The sequence below is a fragment of the Quercus robur genome, chromosome 1 (genome assembly GCF_932294415.1).
Source record: "Quercus robur chromosome 1, dhQueRobu3.1, whole genome shotgun sequence".
Classification (NCBI taxonomy): domain Eukaryota; kingdom Viridiplantae; phylum Streptophyta; class Magnoliopsida; order Fagales; family Fagaceae; genus Quercus; species Quercus robur.
The window spans coordinates 4,867,640-4,882,981 of record NC_065534.1 but is presented as its reverse complement, the minus strand read 5'-3'; the positions used below and the strand labels follow the sequence as shown (position 1 = coordinate 4,882,981).

Genomic DNA, 15,342 nt, shown 5'->3' with positions numbered 1-15,342 from the left:
GGTTTAAGCCCAACAAGCCCAAACAATGAATTTATAGAGCGTGGGTGAAAGAGATGGTTCTATTCTAAAAGATGGACCATAAAAGTTGCTGAATTAAGATTGTTAAGCACAAGTAAAGTAAGAAAATCTGTCCTCGGTACAGTCTGAGAAACTTATCTTATAATATCTTGTTGATGAACATAGTTACCAAAATTCACAATGTTATTGCCTAGATTTTATGATTTTTCTCCCGATCTCCTTTTTTAGGTCACATTTCCGTGCTATATATTACAATCTTGGTGTTATCCCTACCATACACGTGTAGGTTGGATTCTAGGAGCTCCTCCTTGTCCCATCCAACACCTCCTAGAACCATCAAATAGTAACTGTAAGGCTACTTGGTCACTGTTTAGGTATCACATCCACATTAATGCGGCCAGAGAGTTAGTTGGGAGGCATTTAATGTGGAGGTAGCAACTTTTGAAGATATTTGTTACCTCCCTTTACTTGCCCCTTGTCCAACGTCCAACTCCTAGTTGTGATGTAATTTTGAAGAAGGTCTAAGGTGATATGACATTTTTACTGACCTTGGATTCTTGTTTCCGAGATTTCTTTTCTCTTCAGACGTGTGTAGGACTTATCTCGTACTATCTTCATTTTTCTCTTTATACCATTCTCATTATAATCTCATTTGGCCATTCTCGGATTAGTTAATGTCCTCGGATTGGGCTATAGGCCCAATTCGTACAGCCTTAATAGTACCTCCTAACTAACTGACCCCCACAAAATATATATATATATATATATATTCTAAAATTTTTGATAATAAACTATAAACTTTTAGTTGGGGTATAATTTAAATTTCTAAAACTTAGATAATAAAGTTTTATTTAAATTAAATTATTTTTAAATCTTATCCCTTAGTCAAGAGTTTTGTAGCTTAATATCCTAATAAAATACTAATTTATTAATAATTAATAAAATGTAAGATGCAACTTGAGGAAAATGAAACGTGGATTGTGTGTGCAAAATTTTGATAATAGATTTTTAGTTGGAGTAGAATTTAAATTTCTAAAACTTAGATGATAAAGTTTTATCTAAATTAAATTATTGTTAAATCTTATCCCTTAGTTAATAACCTTGTAGCTTAATATACTAATAAAATATTAATTTAATAATAATTAATAGAATGTAAAATGCAACTTAAGTAAAAAGACAAAAACAAAAACCTGGTTTGTGTGGGATTTAAGTTTAAAATTTTTTTATAATACTTTTTAAATTAGACGGTTGTTAAATATTATCCCTTAATTTGAGGAAATATATCCTAACAAATATATATATATATATATATATATATATATAATTTACTAATTAGTGACAGTAGCCACTTAGCACAACCACGACATTTACGCCTAACTTTTATTATATAGTATATAATTTTGAAAAATCAAAAAGTAAATTGTGAAATGGGTAACCATATGTTTTGTAATTCCACTTAATTTTTGTTGAAGTAGGCAGGGCCCCCGCCCCCCCCCCCCAAATTTTAATTTTCTTCTATTATTATGGTAATTTTAGAATATAGGTTTGGTCCAACAAGGAAGTAATAGGCAATGGGCCCCCTCAAAAATATGACAGGCCTCCCCAATTATTCCTAAGATCTCAACATACTCCAATAAATATATGACTCAAAGTTCACAAATCCTCAAATAATATACTAGCTAGCCCCCCAGTTGTCCAAATGGTTCGTTGCGTACCCAATGGATAATAACAACTGTTTCAAAAGAGCATCATTTAGTCACTTCTTCAAACAAAAACTTACATTTTTTCCATTTTTCTCAATCTCAAGAAGCTACCTTTAGTACTTCTCCCTATTGCTGCCAGCCTACACTGTTCTCTCTCAAGTCAATACGTTAACTCACTTCTCAACACAAACAAATAAACTCAAGCATATGGGCATTTAGATTTAAGTTTTGTTATATATATGATAATGGTCATATGGTTTTGTTTTTTTGTTTTATTATGATATGAATCTGACCATATGCGTTTTTGCTTTTCTAATTAGTTTAATGAATATGTTTTGTTTATCAAGATTTTGTTCTTCAATTATTTTTGTATAGCTATATTATAATATATTTTATCTCTCTATGTCATCATTTTTTTAAGTTGATTTTTTTTGGTTTGAAATTAGGTGCTAAATAATTCATTAAAAAATTTAAATTATAAGATATTTTCAATATTACAATTAATGATGGGTTGATAGTTTTTAAAATAATAGTGAAAATTTTTGTATATATCTATAGTGAACTAAATAATTGTTGAGAATGATGATATATCAAAGTTGATAATTCTGTATTCAATAAATTTTTGAATTATGATTATTGTATTAATACAACAATTTTTGTTGTGGAGATTCTAAAAAAAATTATAACAGACCGCCCCCAAGTATAAATTTCTAGCTACGCACTTGGAAGTAGGACTTTGATATATGACTTTATCGGTTATAAATACATCTACTTTGGTAGTGTAAACGCCGACCTAGCAGCAACTATGTATAGCATGAAAATTAAGTACAAACTATAGAATAACCTCTTTTCACATGCTATAGTTGTTAGGCCGGCGGCTCACTATAAAGGTAGGCTACAAAATTTTTATGGTTCATTAATGATCAAAAGTGAGACCAATTAGAGGTGAGATTACTGGAAAAGTTACAAAGAGCCTCGTAGGCTCATAGCTCAATTAATTGCTAGCTCTTAGTGTGTTTATGATATTTAAGGTTTAAATTTCCTCTCTTAGAATATTCGTATTCTAAGGGCAGAAACAAAGCTACCTCAAAACCCAATTTATCTCACTCTCAACCAAACCTTTCAGCAATCTCTCTCTCTCTCTCTCTCTCTCTCTCTCTCTCTCTCTCTCTCTCACACACACACACACACACACATATATATATATATATATATGAAATTTAGTTTCCACCAATCTCTCTCATATATATATATATATATATGAAATTTTGTTTATGTATGAAAAAAATTACATATAAATTCAAGTCTGCTATGGTACACGACTTATTAATATATATTTATATTTATTTATTAGGGTGGTGTTTATTATACACAACCTGTTTGAAAACTTGTGTATAACAAGATGCGTGTAGTAGTACTTACCCTAGTAATTTATAAAATAAAGTGTAGAAGTCCATTTGATGTTACATTCAAGCAATTACTTCATATTTCATGCAAGCCCTATATTTGACTTCCGTAACATTTGCTCCATCCATATATTCAATGTCACAGCAGTCTCTTTCACCGGCCTGCGAAGTAATAAACATACAATAAACAATATTAGAATTCAGATAGTGTAATCTTGACGAGGTATCCAATAATCAAAAGGAATTAAAGTATATAGAAGATGTACATCTATTAAACCAATCAAAAGGAATTAATGCTTAGTTCATCATTTTCATTTTTTTTTTAAAGTCATCATTGCTACTGTAAATTTATTTGTTATATAGTTGATGTGACACTAATCACAATTATTGTCACATGAATTTGTAAGTATTTAATAGTAAAATTGGCTATAGTTTTAGCATTTTCTCAACATAATTAGTTACCTAAGTCAATGTTTTGATAAGATGGTAGTAAAGTTTATAATAACATAAACATTTCTTCCCCCTCAAAAAAAAAAAAACATAAACATTTCTCATAATGATTCTAAAAATAAAATAAAAACATTTCTCATAATAAGCTTGGTAGTGATGAAAACGAATATTAACAGCTTAAAATGAAAGCATACTCACCTCCAAGCGTGTTGATGCTGGTGAAAACACTTTAATTTTAGTTATGGGATCAGCAGAATGATTACCAGCAAATGAACAAGTTGGTAAACCACGAGGCCATGCTCTAACATACGTTGTAACAATTTGGTCTCCTTCTATATGCTCTATAGAATCAAAGAAAAGCAAGTGAGGAGCTTCACAAGGATTTTTGGAAGGCCACCTAGTGTTGAACATGTAGAGTGGTGGCCTTGAATTTCTCTTCCATGGCCTAAATGTCTCAAGGGGTCTCCATAATATGCTCCGAGGGATTATATTTTCATAAATATAAGCTGAGTATCCCCATGAGATAGAGAGAGACCAGTTGCTTTGCCTATGATAGCATATGGTTTGTTGAAGAAGGCGGGATTGGTCTATTTTTGCGGCCTTCATGAGGCGGTTTATGGATTCAGAACGGTCCATGGAGGGGAAGATTGGGTCTATGGTGTCAATGTGGTGGAGAGAGAGGAAAGGAGTCTGAGGGTGAGCTGATAGAAGACCTGAGATGTCATTGTGTAGATCAATCTGCAGTTAACAAATATTTAGAGGGCTTATTTTGTGATTAAATAATCCATGAGACAATATCTTTTGTAATTTCCTATGTCTTTTCATGCTATGTAATCGTCTACAGCATTTTTCAGGTACAACAGAGTTCTACAATTTGCCTTAAGAGTGCAACAAGGAAATTAGTAGAACTGGTTAACAGAATGTGCTTGGTGCATCAACTGCATGCCTTATCAAAGAAAGAGCAAAAAGAATTTCACATGGTGCATAGGAAGAAAATGAAGCAATTTTAATGTCTCATTTTAATTATATATATGAAAAAATTTTAATCCAATAAAAAGTTATTAAATGGTATACTCTTGACAAATAATTATACTATAAATCTAACTTTAGTCTTGATATGGGTTCTATTATATGTGTTCCAATTCTTGTAATAAAAGTATATTCTAAAAAAAAAAAAAATCTTGAAAGCAAAACTGTCATGATTTTATTTTTTGTGTGAATGAACTGCCATGATTTTTGCTTCCCAAAAAAAGTACTTTTGCAATACTACCATAAAAGAGCTTTAAGCTTTAGCAATAAAATAAAAGAGCTTCCAGCCCTATGAAGTTTTTTTTTTTTGGTGAAAAAAAAGGATGCCTATTAGAAAATAGAAAAGAGCTTTTAAGCACATAAAATTCTTAGTGGTTCCTAAGGTCTTATGATATCCATGAGATCTTAGGTTTGAAATTTCTAGCCAGCATCTTGAGGTTACCTCCATGAGATTCTTCCTTGTAATGACTTGGTATGTGTAGGATATGTGGATTGCATACACTTGAGAGAATAATCAGATACTCAAAGATATTTGAACTTTGAATATCCTCTTTTTTTTTATAATTAAAAAAAAAAAAAAATTGAAATATAGAACTTTATTAGAAAGCTCAAAATTTATTATTCATACATTTAAAAATCCAAAATTTCAAACCACTATTCATTATCATTTTCAAACGTTAAAACTCTTTTTCATTGAAGCACATTATTGCAAAAACTCTACAAGACTACAAAAAATGCTCTACGGTTAAAGCTATCCTATTTCTTCCTAGAGCAATAGCTGCAATACCACCAAATAGACACATATATAGTAACCAACTTAAACTAAAGAAGTTGCAATTACCTGGTGAAACCCTTTGTCGTGAGTTAGAGCAACTCCTAAATCAGCCAAACATGAGTGTAACAAAAAATCACTAACAAACATGTATGGATATCTCTCTATACATCCGTCTAACTTTGTTGACAATGCTTCTGCTAGAGGGTAACTCAAAGCATACCCGGCTCCCCCAAATGCCATATCAAATGAGAAGTCAAAGTTGGACTTGACACTCTCTGAATTGGACCCAACATAGTAGGATTTAGTATGGTCATACTTTGCTAGTACCTCAACTAAATTATCAACCATAAGTACTGTATCATCATCTGCCATTACATACCATCTCACATCTTTGTCTCCTTGTCTAAATGTTTCCATTATTGTACGTACAATTCGGATTTGAACCGGCCTTGATATTTTTGGGAACACTTTCAATTTGGCGATATCTTCGTTGATACGAAAAGGAGGTGAAGTTGATGGCCAAGGTTGGAACTCCTCCGTGGGACGTCTATCTAGAAAAAGATATCCCCTTGTCACATTTGGTCTCCACCATGCTTCAATGTATGATTTTTTGTACTTCCATGTGTTCATTGAACCAACTATGCCAAAAACAATGTGACTAATATTGGTTTTAGTAGAATTGGTACTAATAATGGGGCTTGAAGTTGGCCATTTTTGCTTTATGATTGATAAAAGGTCAGAAGTTTGATAATTAGGTGGGTAAAACAAAAAAGTGTAGAACAAAAACAAGACTAGGCCTGAAATAGCTAGAGACTTGCATAGAGTTCCAAGAGATAAAGGGGTGGGATTTTGTTGAATGGTGCTCAAGTTGGAAGAAATTGTAGAAGACATTATCAATGTGAAGGGTGGAATGTTGAAACATTGGAGAATTCAAATGAAGAATGTTTAAAAAGGGAAACAAATCTAGGAGCATACCTTTCTATTGACGTTTTGGAATTAAAGAGTTTTAAAAGTTTTGTAACTTTTTGAGGCCATGATTCTTGTTTAAGCTTGCTAGCTAATACATGTGATGTTGCTCTTTTTTAATGCTTAATCTTTATAAGTGGAAATGAGTTTCGTGTGAAACTATGTATGTGATAGGAGGTTATACATTACGTGAAAAGTGAGATATCAAGTGCCGTAGGGCATACTTTCTATGCAGTGCAGGCAGGATTTTAAGGAGAAGTCCTGGCATTTTTCATGCTATAGTTATTAGGCCAGTGGTTACCTGGTAGTACAAAAAAATTCTAATTTTCTAGCCTACCTTTATATGTGAAAGGAGGTTATCCTAATGGCAATTTCATTTTACAAAACATCGAAATTAATATGAACGAACCTCAATCATTTTGAGGTAGTTAGTATTTAATTTCGAAAAATCATGAAGTAAATTGTGACATGGTAACCATATGACTATAAGAGAATATTTTGTAATTCCACTTAATTTCTTAATTTTTTTGAAGTAGGATTTTGATATATGACTTTATCGGTTACTAAGCATCCACAATTGTGGTGCTATTTTTTAGCTATTAAGCACTACAAAAAGTTATTTTATCTACTTACTTTACAAAATATCCAGTAGCAGTGGATTTATTTTAGCTTTCAACAAAATAAAATAATATAAATATCATAATAAAATAATATATCTACTACAACAAAATAATATATCCACTATAATAAACAACAATCATAACCATGGCAACCACTACCGTTGCCACTACCACTGCCGCTGCCACCGACTTTTCCACCGTTGCCACCATCACCGCCCCCACTACCACCGTCACATGATAGCAAATAATTATTTAGTGTTAGCAAGTGATATTTTTAACCCCAAATTATACTTATACATTTTTTTTTTTTACTAAAACAATTTCTCAATTATCATGATAGCAAATAATCATCTAGTGTAACAATAATATTTTGTTTTAATCCCAAATTATATATATACAAATTTATATTTTGACTAAAAAAAATTTCTCAATCATCGTGATAACCTTAGTTTCATGTTAAAACATTATAGAAACCAACAAAGTAAAGGGGACCAACTTAAAAGTCACCTATCTAAAAAACGTAGCCTATAAAGAAGAAGACCTGAATTAAGTAAAGTGGTGGAAAAATGAGAATCATTATTTGTGAAATTGAAAAATTATACTGTTTTCTTTTATTTCCTAAGCAACCCAACAAACAGAAAGCACTTATATTTAAAAAATTTAACAAATAACAAAGCAGCAATGAGCATTATAAATCACATCAGTTGTGGATTCGCAAAATTAGAATTTGAGGAAGCTGAAATTATAGTAGGCTTAGTTGTCACTTCATCATCAACCGAAGAAGTGAAACTCTTATCCAAGTATAGATTTATCTTTTCTCAGGTACTAAACAGAGAAGTACAGATGAAGATATAAATCATCATACAGATTTACTATTGCATCCACAGACTGTAAGTGTTGAATGTGATTGTGTTTTTTACCTGCTCTCTGATTGTGTTTTTGCGTTGGATTCTATTTCTATTGCATTTGAATTCAGTTCTTTTTCTTTGTAGTGATTTTGAGCGGCTTCAATCCTTCAAGATATTTAATGAACATGGGGAGGGAGAGTACTGATCTGTCACAGGGGAGGGAGTGGGAGGACCACCGGTCTGGGGAGAGTGAGAGAGAAACCGGTTGGATAAAAAGAAAAGAAAAAAAAAAAAATCAACAAACAAATAATATTTTAATTGGGTGGAGAATAAAATTTTTATTTTTTATTTTAGCTTTCAGATACAGTGTATGGTCATATATAGTTGTGCACTGCAGCACTCTTATATTAATATATAACGGTGCTAAAAATAGCTTTTTAGGTTTTTAATACCACTATTGCTAGTGCTCTAATACATTTACTTTGGCAGTGTAACTGCCGGCCAAGCAACAATATATAGCATGAAAACTAAGTACAAACTACAGCATAACCTCTTTTCACGTGCTATAGTTGTTAGGCCGGCAGTTCACTAATAAAGGTGGGCCAGAAATTTTTTACGGTTCATTTATGATCAAAAGAGAGGCCAAAAAAAATCTTGAAAAGTTTTTGTAATTTTTTTCCTTATTCCTTTCTCCCCATTATTTCTTGATACTGTATAGAAGGTACTTACAATTCTGGACATTCAAATTTAAAAAATATTACTTTAGTACAACATCTTAGACTATCCATGATTGTAGTCTAGGGAGAAACCTATACATCTAACATAGTTGGATCCTAACAAATTATATAAGTGTGAAATTTTCTCACTTAATCATATCAAAATGTTATTTTATTGTTCTATAAAGTAGTAGAAAGTTTAGCTTATTTGGATAATCCTGCAAATGTCACATGATTTGGCTTTTTTACTTCACGCAAAATACGCAAAGATGTATTGTATTGCGAATTTGGGGTGTATGTATTACGTGTAGCAATTTGCGCTGCATGGCATAAAAATAATAATTAAAAAGAGGGGAAGAAATAGAATGCACATGGTAACAAGGTTTGACACTGCGAAATGCTTGGGCCAAGAAAGAAAAAATATTCTTGGTGATGTTTGACAATTAGCCTCTAAACATAAAAATTAGTGCACATTAGTTATAAATTAAACTTTGACCAAAAGTATAAAGATAGGGAGCTATGGCCTATGAGCTTGATCAACATATAGTGTGAGTCACCCTAGCCCAAGTCTCTCTCTCTCTCTCTCTCTCTAATCGAAAACCTTAGAGAAAAGTAAAAAACACAGTTAAGACTTTTCAATGCTTCTGGCAATAATTAATCCTGAATTTGAGGATATGCAATCTGCATAGAATAAGCAATAATCGTGATTTTGAAGACAATTAAGCAGAGATGCATAAAAAAGGATACCCTTTGTGGTGTCTATGTCTTCACTCTTCACACACCCAAATGACTTTCCAAGGGATTTACTTTCTGCACTAGTTGATGATGACTTGATTTAGCAATTTTGATTTGTGGATCTGGCCTAATTAAAAATAATTTAACTTCCATATTATTTATTAAGTGAAGTGCCAAACTATCAACTACCAGTATAGTAATAATAATTGAATACTTTTTTTTGTTGGTGATAATTTGATAGTTGATAGAGGATTTGAATCATGATGTATCAATTAGAAACTACAAAACGAACCAATTAGTTTTTGCCTTTTTGTTTGGTTTTTTTAAGAATCAAGATTGAAATTTTATTACCAAAGGCTTTGTAGCTGAATTAGCACCTCCCCATGCACAAAGTGCTTGGGGGTCTAGGGGGTAAAAGGTTTGAGCTGCGAGGTTAGCAGCATGTTGTAATTATTTTTAAAAAAAAAAAAGATTGAAATCTTATTAAAATAAAGAGCAGACATAATACAATTGATATTTATAGGAACAACCTCCATCCAAATAATAAAATCACTAGCCTCTAAGGCTTTTCAGGCTAAAACATGTGCGACACCATTGCTTTCACAATAAGTATGTGTTGGAAATACATGTGAAAATGTCTAGAGTGAAGAGCTTATATAACATAGTTGAGTTTAAACACGTGGGTTTAAAGCCTTTAGGGTCAAGTGATGTATTTATATATTATATTAATTATTCTCTAAGATTCTGTCTCCCCCAACAAAGGAGTATTGCTAATGGTGTGTTAAGTCTCACATTGAATAAGAATGACAAGGAGTAGTTTTTTTTTTTTTTTTAGGAACACAAGAAGAAGTAGTTAATATAACATAATTGGATCCAAACTCATGGGCTTTAAGCCTTTTGGGTTAAGTTGTGTCTTTTATTAACTACTCAATGAGTTTTCTTCCCCCAACAATATACTCTCTTTTCTCTCCCCCAATGGTTGATATGCTTGACTACTAGCTCTTTTAGGAATGTACCAAATAGTTGAGTTACAAGTCACGAGACTTTAACAATTAATTGAATATAAAAGGTCTATTCTTATTTCTAATTGAATACAAAAAATCTATTTCTACTTTTTTTTTAATGAAATAATACAAGAAGCCCATTTGATGTTACAATCATGCTATTACTTCATACTTCATGCAAGCCCTATATGTGACTTCCGTTACATTTGCTCCAACCCTATATACAATGTCACAACAGTCTCTTCCTCCTGCCTGGAAAGTAGTAAATATACAATAACCAATGTCAGAATAGTGTAATCCTTTTCTTATTTATTATTTATTTATTTATTTTTAATAAAATATAAATTCTACTCTAGTTTAATCTAAGTGTATATGTGTGTGAAACTCTTTCTTAGAGACTTGCACTCTGACCCTTTCCCCCCACATCCCACAAACACTTATACTTGTAGAGTGACTATCGCGCTAAGGGTGCGCGGTGGTAGAATAGTGTAATCCTTGACAAAGTATCTAATAATTAATAGGAATTAAAGTGGATGGGAGATCTACATCTATAAAATAATACCAATCAAAAGGAATTAATGTTAAATATTATATAGTCAATGTGACACCAATCACAATTATTACCATATTAATTTATAAGTCTTCTATAGTAAAGTTGGTTGTAGTAGTAGCATTATCTCAACATAATTACCAATTTAAACTTTTGATAAGATGGTAATTAATTTAATATCATGTTAACGGATGCTTATATGAACATAAACATTTCTCAAATTAATAAGCTAGTATAGTAAAATTTAAAATGAAAGCACACTCACCTCCATGCGTGTTGATGCTGGTGAAAACACTTTAATTTTAGTTATGGGATCAGCAGAATGATTACCAGCAAATGAACAAGTTGGTAAACCACGAGGCCATGCTCTAACATACGTTGTAACAATTTGGTCTCCTTCTATATGCTCTATAGAATCAAAGAAAAGCAAGTGAGGAGCTTCACAAGGATTGTTGGAAGGCCACCTAGTGTTGAACATGTAGAGTGGTGGCCTTGAATTTCTCTTCCATGGGCTAAATGTCTCAAGGGGTCTCCATAAAATGCTCCGAGGGATTATATTTTCATAAATATAAGCTGAGTAGCCCCATGAGATAGAGACAGACCAGTTGCTTTGCCTGTGATAGCATATGGTTTGTTGAAGGAGGCGGGATTGGTCTATTTTCGCGGCCATCATGAGGCGGTTTATGGATTCAGAACGGTCCATGGAGGGGAAGATTGGATCTATGGTGTCAATGTGGTGTAGAGAGAGGAAAGGAGTCTGAGGGTGAGCCGATAGAAGACCTGAGATATCATTGTGTAGATCAATCTGCAGTCAACAAATATGTAGAGAGCTTAGTTTGTGATTAAATAATCTACGAGACAATATATTCTGTAATTTCCTATGTCTTTTCATGCTGTTAATAGCTGCAACACCACCAAATGGTCACATATATAGTAACCATCTTAAACTAAAGAAGTTGCAATTACCTGGTGAAACCCTTTGTCGTGAGTTAGAGCAACTCCTAAATCAGCTAAACATGAGTGTAACCAAAAATCCTCGCTATTAATGTATGAATATCTCTCTATACAGTCGTCTAACTTTGTTGCCAATGCTTCTGCTAGAGGGTAACTTAAAGCATACCCTCCTCCACCAAATGCCATATCAAATGAGAAATCAAAGTTTGACTTGACACCCTCTGAATTGGACCCAATATAGTAGGGTTTAGTATGGTCATATTTTGCTAGTACCTCAACTAAATTATCTACCATAACTACAGTATCATCATCACCCTTTACATACCATCTCAAATCTTTGTCTCCTTGTCTAAGTGCTTCCATGATTGTACGTAAAAGTCTGACTTGAATCGGCCACAATATTTTTGGAAACACTTTCAATTTTGTGAGATCTTCGCTAACGCGAAAAGGAGGCGAAGTTGAAGGCCAAGGTTGGAACTCTTCAGTAGGAGGTCTATCTAGGAAAAGATATCCCCTAGTCACATTTGGTCTCCACCATGCTTCAATGTATGATTTTCTGTGCTTCCATGCTTTCATTGAACCACATATGCCAAAAAGAATGTGACTAATATTGGTTTTAATAGAATTAGTAGTACTAATAATGGGGCTTGAGGTTGGCCATTTTTTATTTATGGTTGATAAGAGGTCTGAAGGTGGGTAATTAGGAGGGTTAAACGAGTAAGTGCAGAACAAAAGCAAGACTAGGACTAAAATAGCTAGAGACTTGCATAGAGTTCTAAGAGATAAAGGGGTGAGATTTTGTTGAATGGTGCTCCTCAAGTAGGAAGAAGACATTGTGAATGTGAAGGGTGGACTGTTGAAACATAGGAGAATTTAAATGAAGAATGTTTAAAGGGAAACAAATCTCGGAGCATACCTTCCTATTGATGTTTTGGAATTAAAGAGTTCTAAAAGTTTTGCAACTTTTTGAGGCCATGATTCTTGTTTAAACTTGCTAATACATGTGATGTTGCTCTTTTTTAATACTTAATCTGGAGTTTTGTGTAAAACTATATATGTATGTAAAAGGAGGTTATACATTACGTGAAAAGTGAGATATCAAGTACTGTAAGGCATATACTTTCTATGCAGTGCAGGCAGGATTTTAAGGAGAAGTCCTGGCATTTTTCATGCTATAGTTATTAGGCCAGCGGTTACCTGGTAGTACAAAAAAATTCTAATTTTCTAGCCTACCTTTATTTGTGAAAGGAGGTTATCCTAATGGAGATTTCATTTTACAAAAATATCGAAATTAATATGAATGAACCTCAATCATTTTGAGGTGGTTTAGTATTTAATTTCGAAAAATCATGAAGTAAATTGTGACATGGTAACCATTGGATTGAGATCTTCTAGAGTTCTTAGGGTACTCTACCATGTTGAGTTCTTTTAATCTTAACCTTTCATTTATAATAAAAGGTCTAGATTTTGCCATATCATTAATCCACTAACAAATCTACCAAAATAATGATTTTAAAAAATAACAGCTCATAAGTGATAGTTATTACCTTAAATGCGAATAGTGGCTATGATATTGCAGCATTAAATGCAAAAGAAATTTGCTTATTTAGAAACTTGATTATTATGCACATAGGCCAAGAAGCATATATATGTATATATATATACATGATGTATGAATGGCAGAGACACCTGGGTTTTCATTCCAATTTTTTTAGTCTTCTATAAGTTTTATTAAAATTAAGCATTTACATGTTTTTTATTTCTTTCTTTTCGAGTACATGATTGGCACTTAGGATCATAAAATACGAATTTTCTATGTCCCATTTCAGTCAAGCCTATGCTTTGAAATTAACAACCAAAACGATTTGTGGAACAAATTGAAAAATGAAGAGGGGAAGGGGAAGATGACTTCACGTTTTCTTAGAAACCTGATTTAGGTAAAAGAGGTAAGACAATAATTATCATTTATGAGTAGTTATTTTTTAAACCATTATTTTAGGAGATTTGTTAGTGGATTAATGATTTGGAAAAATATGGATATTTTATTATAAATGAATGGTTAAGATTAATAGAACTCTACATGGTAGAGTACCCTAGAAACTCTAGAGGATCTCAATCTATAAGAGAGTATTTTGTAATTCCACTTAATTTCTTAGTTTTTTTGAAGTAGGATTTTGATATATGACTTTATCGGTTACTAATACATTTACTTTGGCAGTGTAACTGCCGGCCAAGCAATAATATATAGCATGAAAACTAAGTACAAACTATAGCATAACCTCTTTTCACATGCTATACTTGTTAGGCCGGCGGGTCACTAATAAAGGTGGGCTAGAAAATTTTTATGGTTCATTTATGATCAAAAGAGAGACCAATTAAGGCTGAAATTACTTGAAAAGTTGTCAAGAGCTTTGTAGCTCAAATAGTTACTAGCTCTTGATGTGTTTATGATATTCAGAATTCAAATTCTCTATTTGTACTATTAGATTATCAACAAAAAAAATCTTGAAAAGTTTTTGTAATTTTTTTCCTTATTCCTTTCTCCCCACTATTTCTAGATACCGAATAGAAGGTACTTACAATTTGGACATTCAAATTTAAAAATAGTACTTCAGTATAACATCTTAGACTGTCCATGATTGTAGTTGTAGGGATAAGGGCCCAAAATAGTATATTGGGCCTTGGGCCTTGTCCGAGGACATTGATAGGTCCAAGGATGAGCAAGTAGTTGTTAAACGTTCCCAATGAAAGTCTCAAAGATGGGGAACAAGTGAGAGGTTGTCTGAGGAGGAATTCCTCCTCAGATATGATGAATGTAGTTCATAATATGTACTCCATCTGTTAGCGTAATCCTTCAAGAAACTCCAATGATAGAGACATGCTTCATGAACATATGAGAAGGAAGGAAACCTAAAAATATCTAAGGGAAAGTTGCCACCACCGCATTAAATGCACTGCAGCTACTTTTCTGGCCGCATTTATGTGAAGAAAACCTCTGAACAGTACTATCTTGGCTACCACAACTCATAGAAAACCAGAGGAGGTATTTGATGGGACAGGTACTTAAGCAAGGGCTCAGATGATCAACAGTTGTAGGGTGAAGATGGTCCAAAGGAGGATATATAAGGTGAAAGACTCTTCATGAAGAATGGATCAGAAAAATAGAGAGAGAACATTGTAACAATCTAAATTTTCTCTGTATTCAACTGTGATTAATACATATAATTGTGGCCTCCTCGGACTGAAAGTCTATTGACATCAATACCTCTTATTTGTGCTTGATTGTCACTTAATTCCATATTAGCCGTTGTTCAACTCAATAGGGCTTAGTTCTTTGATTCACTCTCTACAAATTTATTGTATTGGGCTCATTGGACCGAGATCCCATATACTTTGGGTTTGGGCCACAAATCGGGACTCTACAGTAGTCTATGGAGAAAACTATACATCTAACATAGTTGGATCCAAACAAATTATATAAGTGTGAAAATTTTCTCACCTAATCATATCAAAATGTTATTTTATTGTTCTATAAAGTAGTAGAAAGTTTAGCTTTGGCTTTTTACTT

At 32.7% G+C, this 15,342-nt stretch overlaps 2 protein-coding genes across 2 annotated transcripts; both read right to left on the bottom strand.

Moving 5' to 3' along the window:
- Positions 1-3,051: 3,051 nt before the first annotated feature.
- On the bottom strand, positions 3,052-6,410 carry LOC126717189 (uncharacterized). Its single transcript, XM_050418629.1, has 3 exons — positions 5,448-6,410; positions 3,776-4,315; positions 3,052-3,289 (listed from the first exon to the last, which is right to left on the bottom strand). Exons 1-3 carry the CDS (start codon positions 6,270-6,272, stop codon positions 3,191-3,193), a joined length of 1,464 nt encoding a protein of 487 aa, XP_050274586.1. The 5' UTR covers positions 6,273-6,410; the 3' UTR covers positions 3,052-3,190.
- Positions 6,411-10,164: 3,754 nt separating this feature from the next.
- Positions 10,165-12,768, bottom strand: LOC126717205 (uncharacterized). The gene is made up of 3 exons (XM_050418655.1): positions 11,787-12,768; positions 11,086-11,625; positions 10,165-10,522 (listed from the first exon to the last, which is right to left on the bottom strand). The coding sequence occupies exons 1-3, from the start codon at positions 12,606-12,608 to the stop codon at positions 10,424-10,426; spliced, it is 1,461 nt and encodes a 486-aa protein (XP_050274612.1). The 5' UTR covers positions 12,609-12,768; the 3' UTR covers positions 10,165-10,423.
- Positions 12,769-15,342: the final 2,574 nt, after the last annotated feature.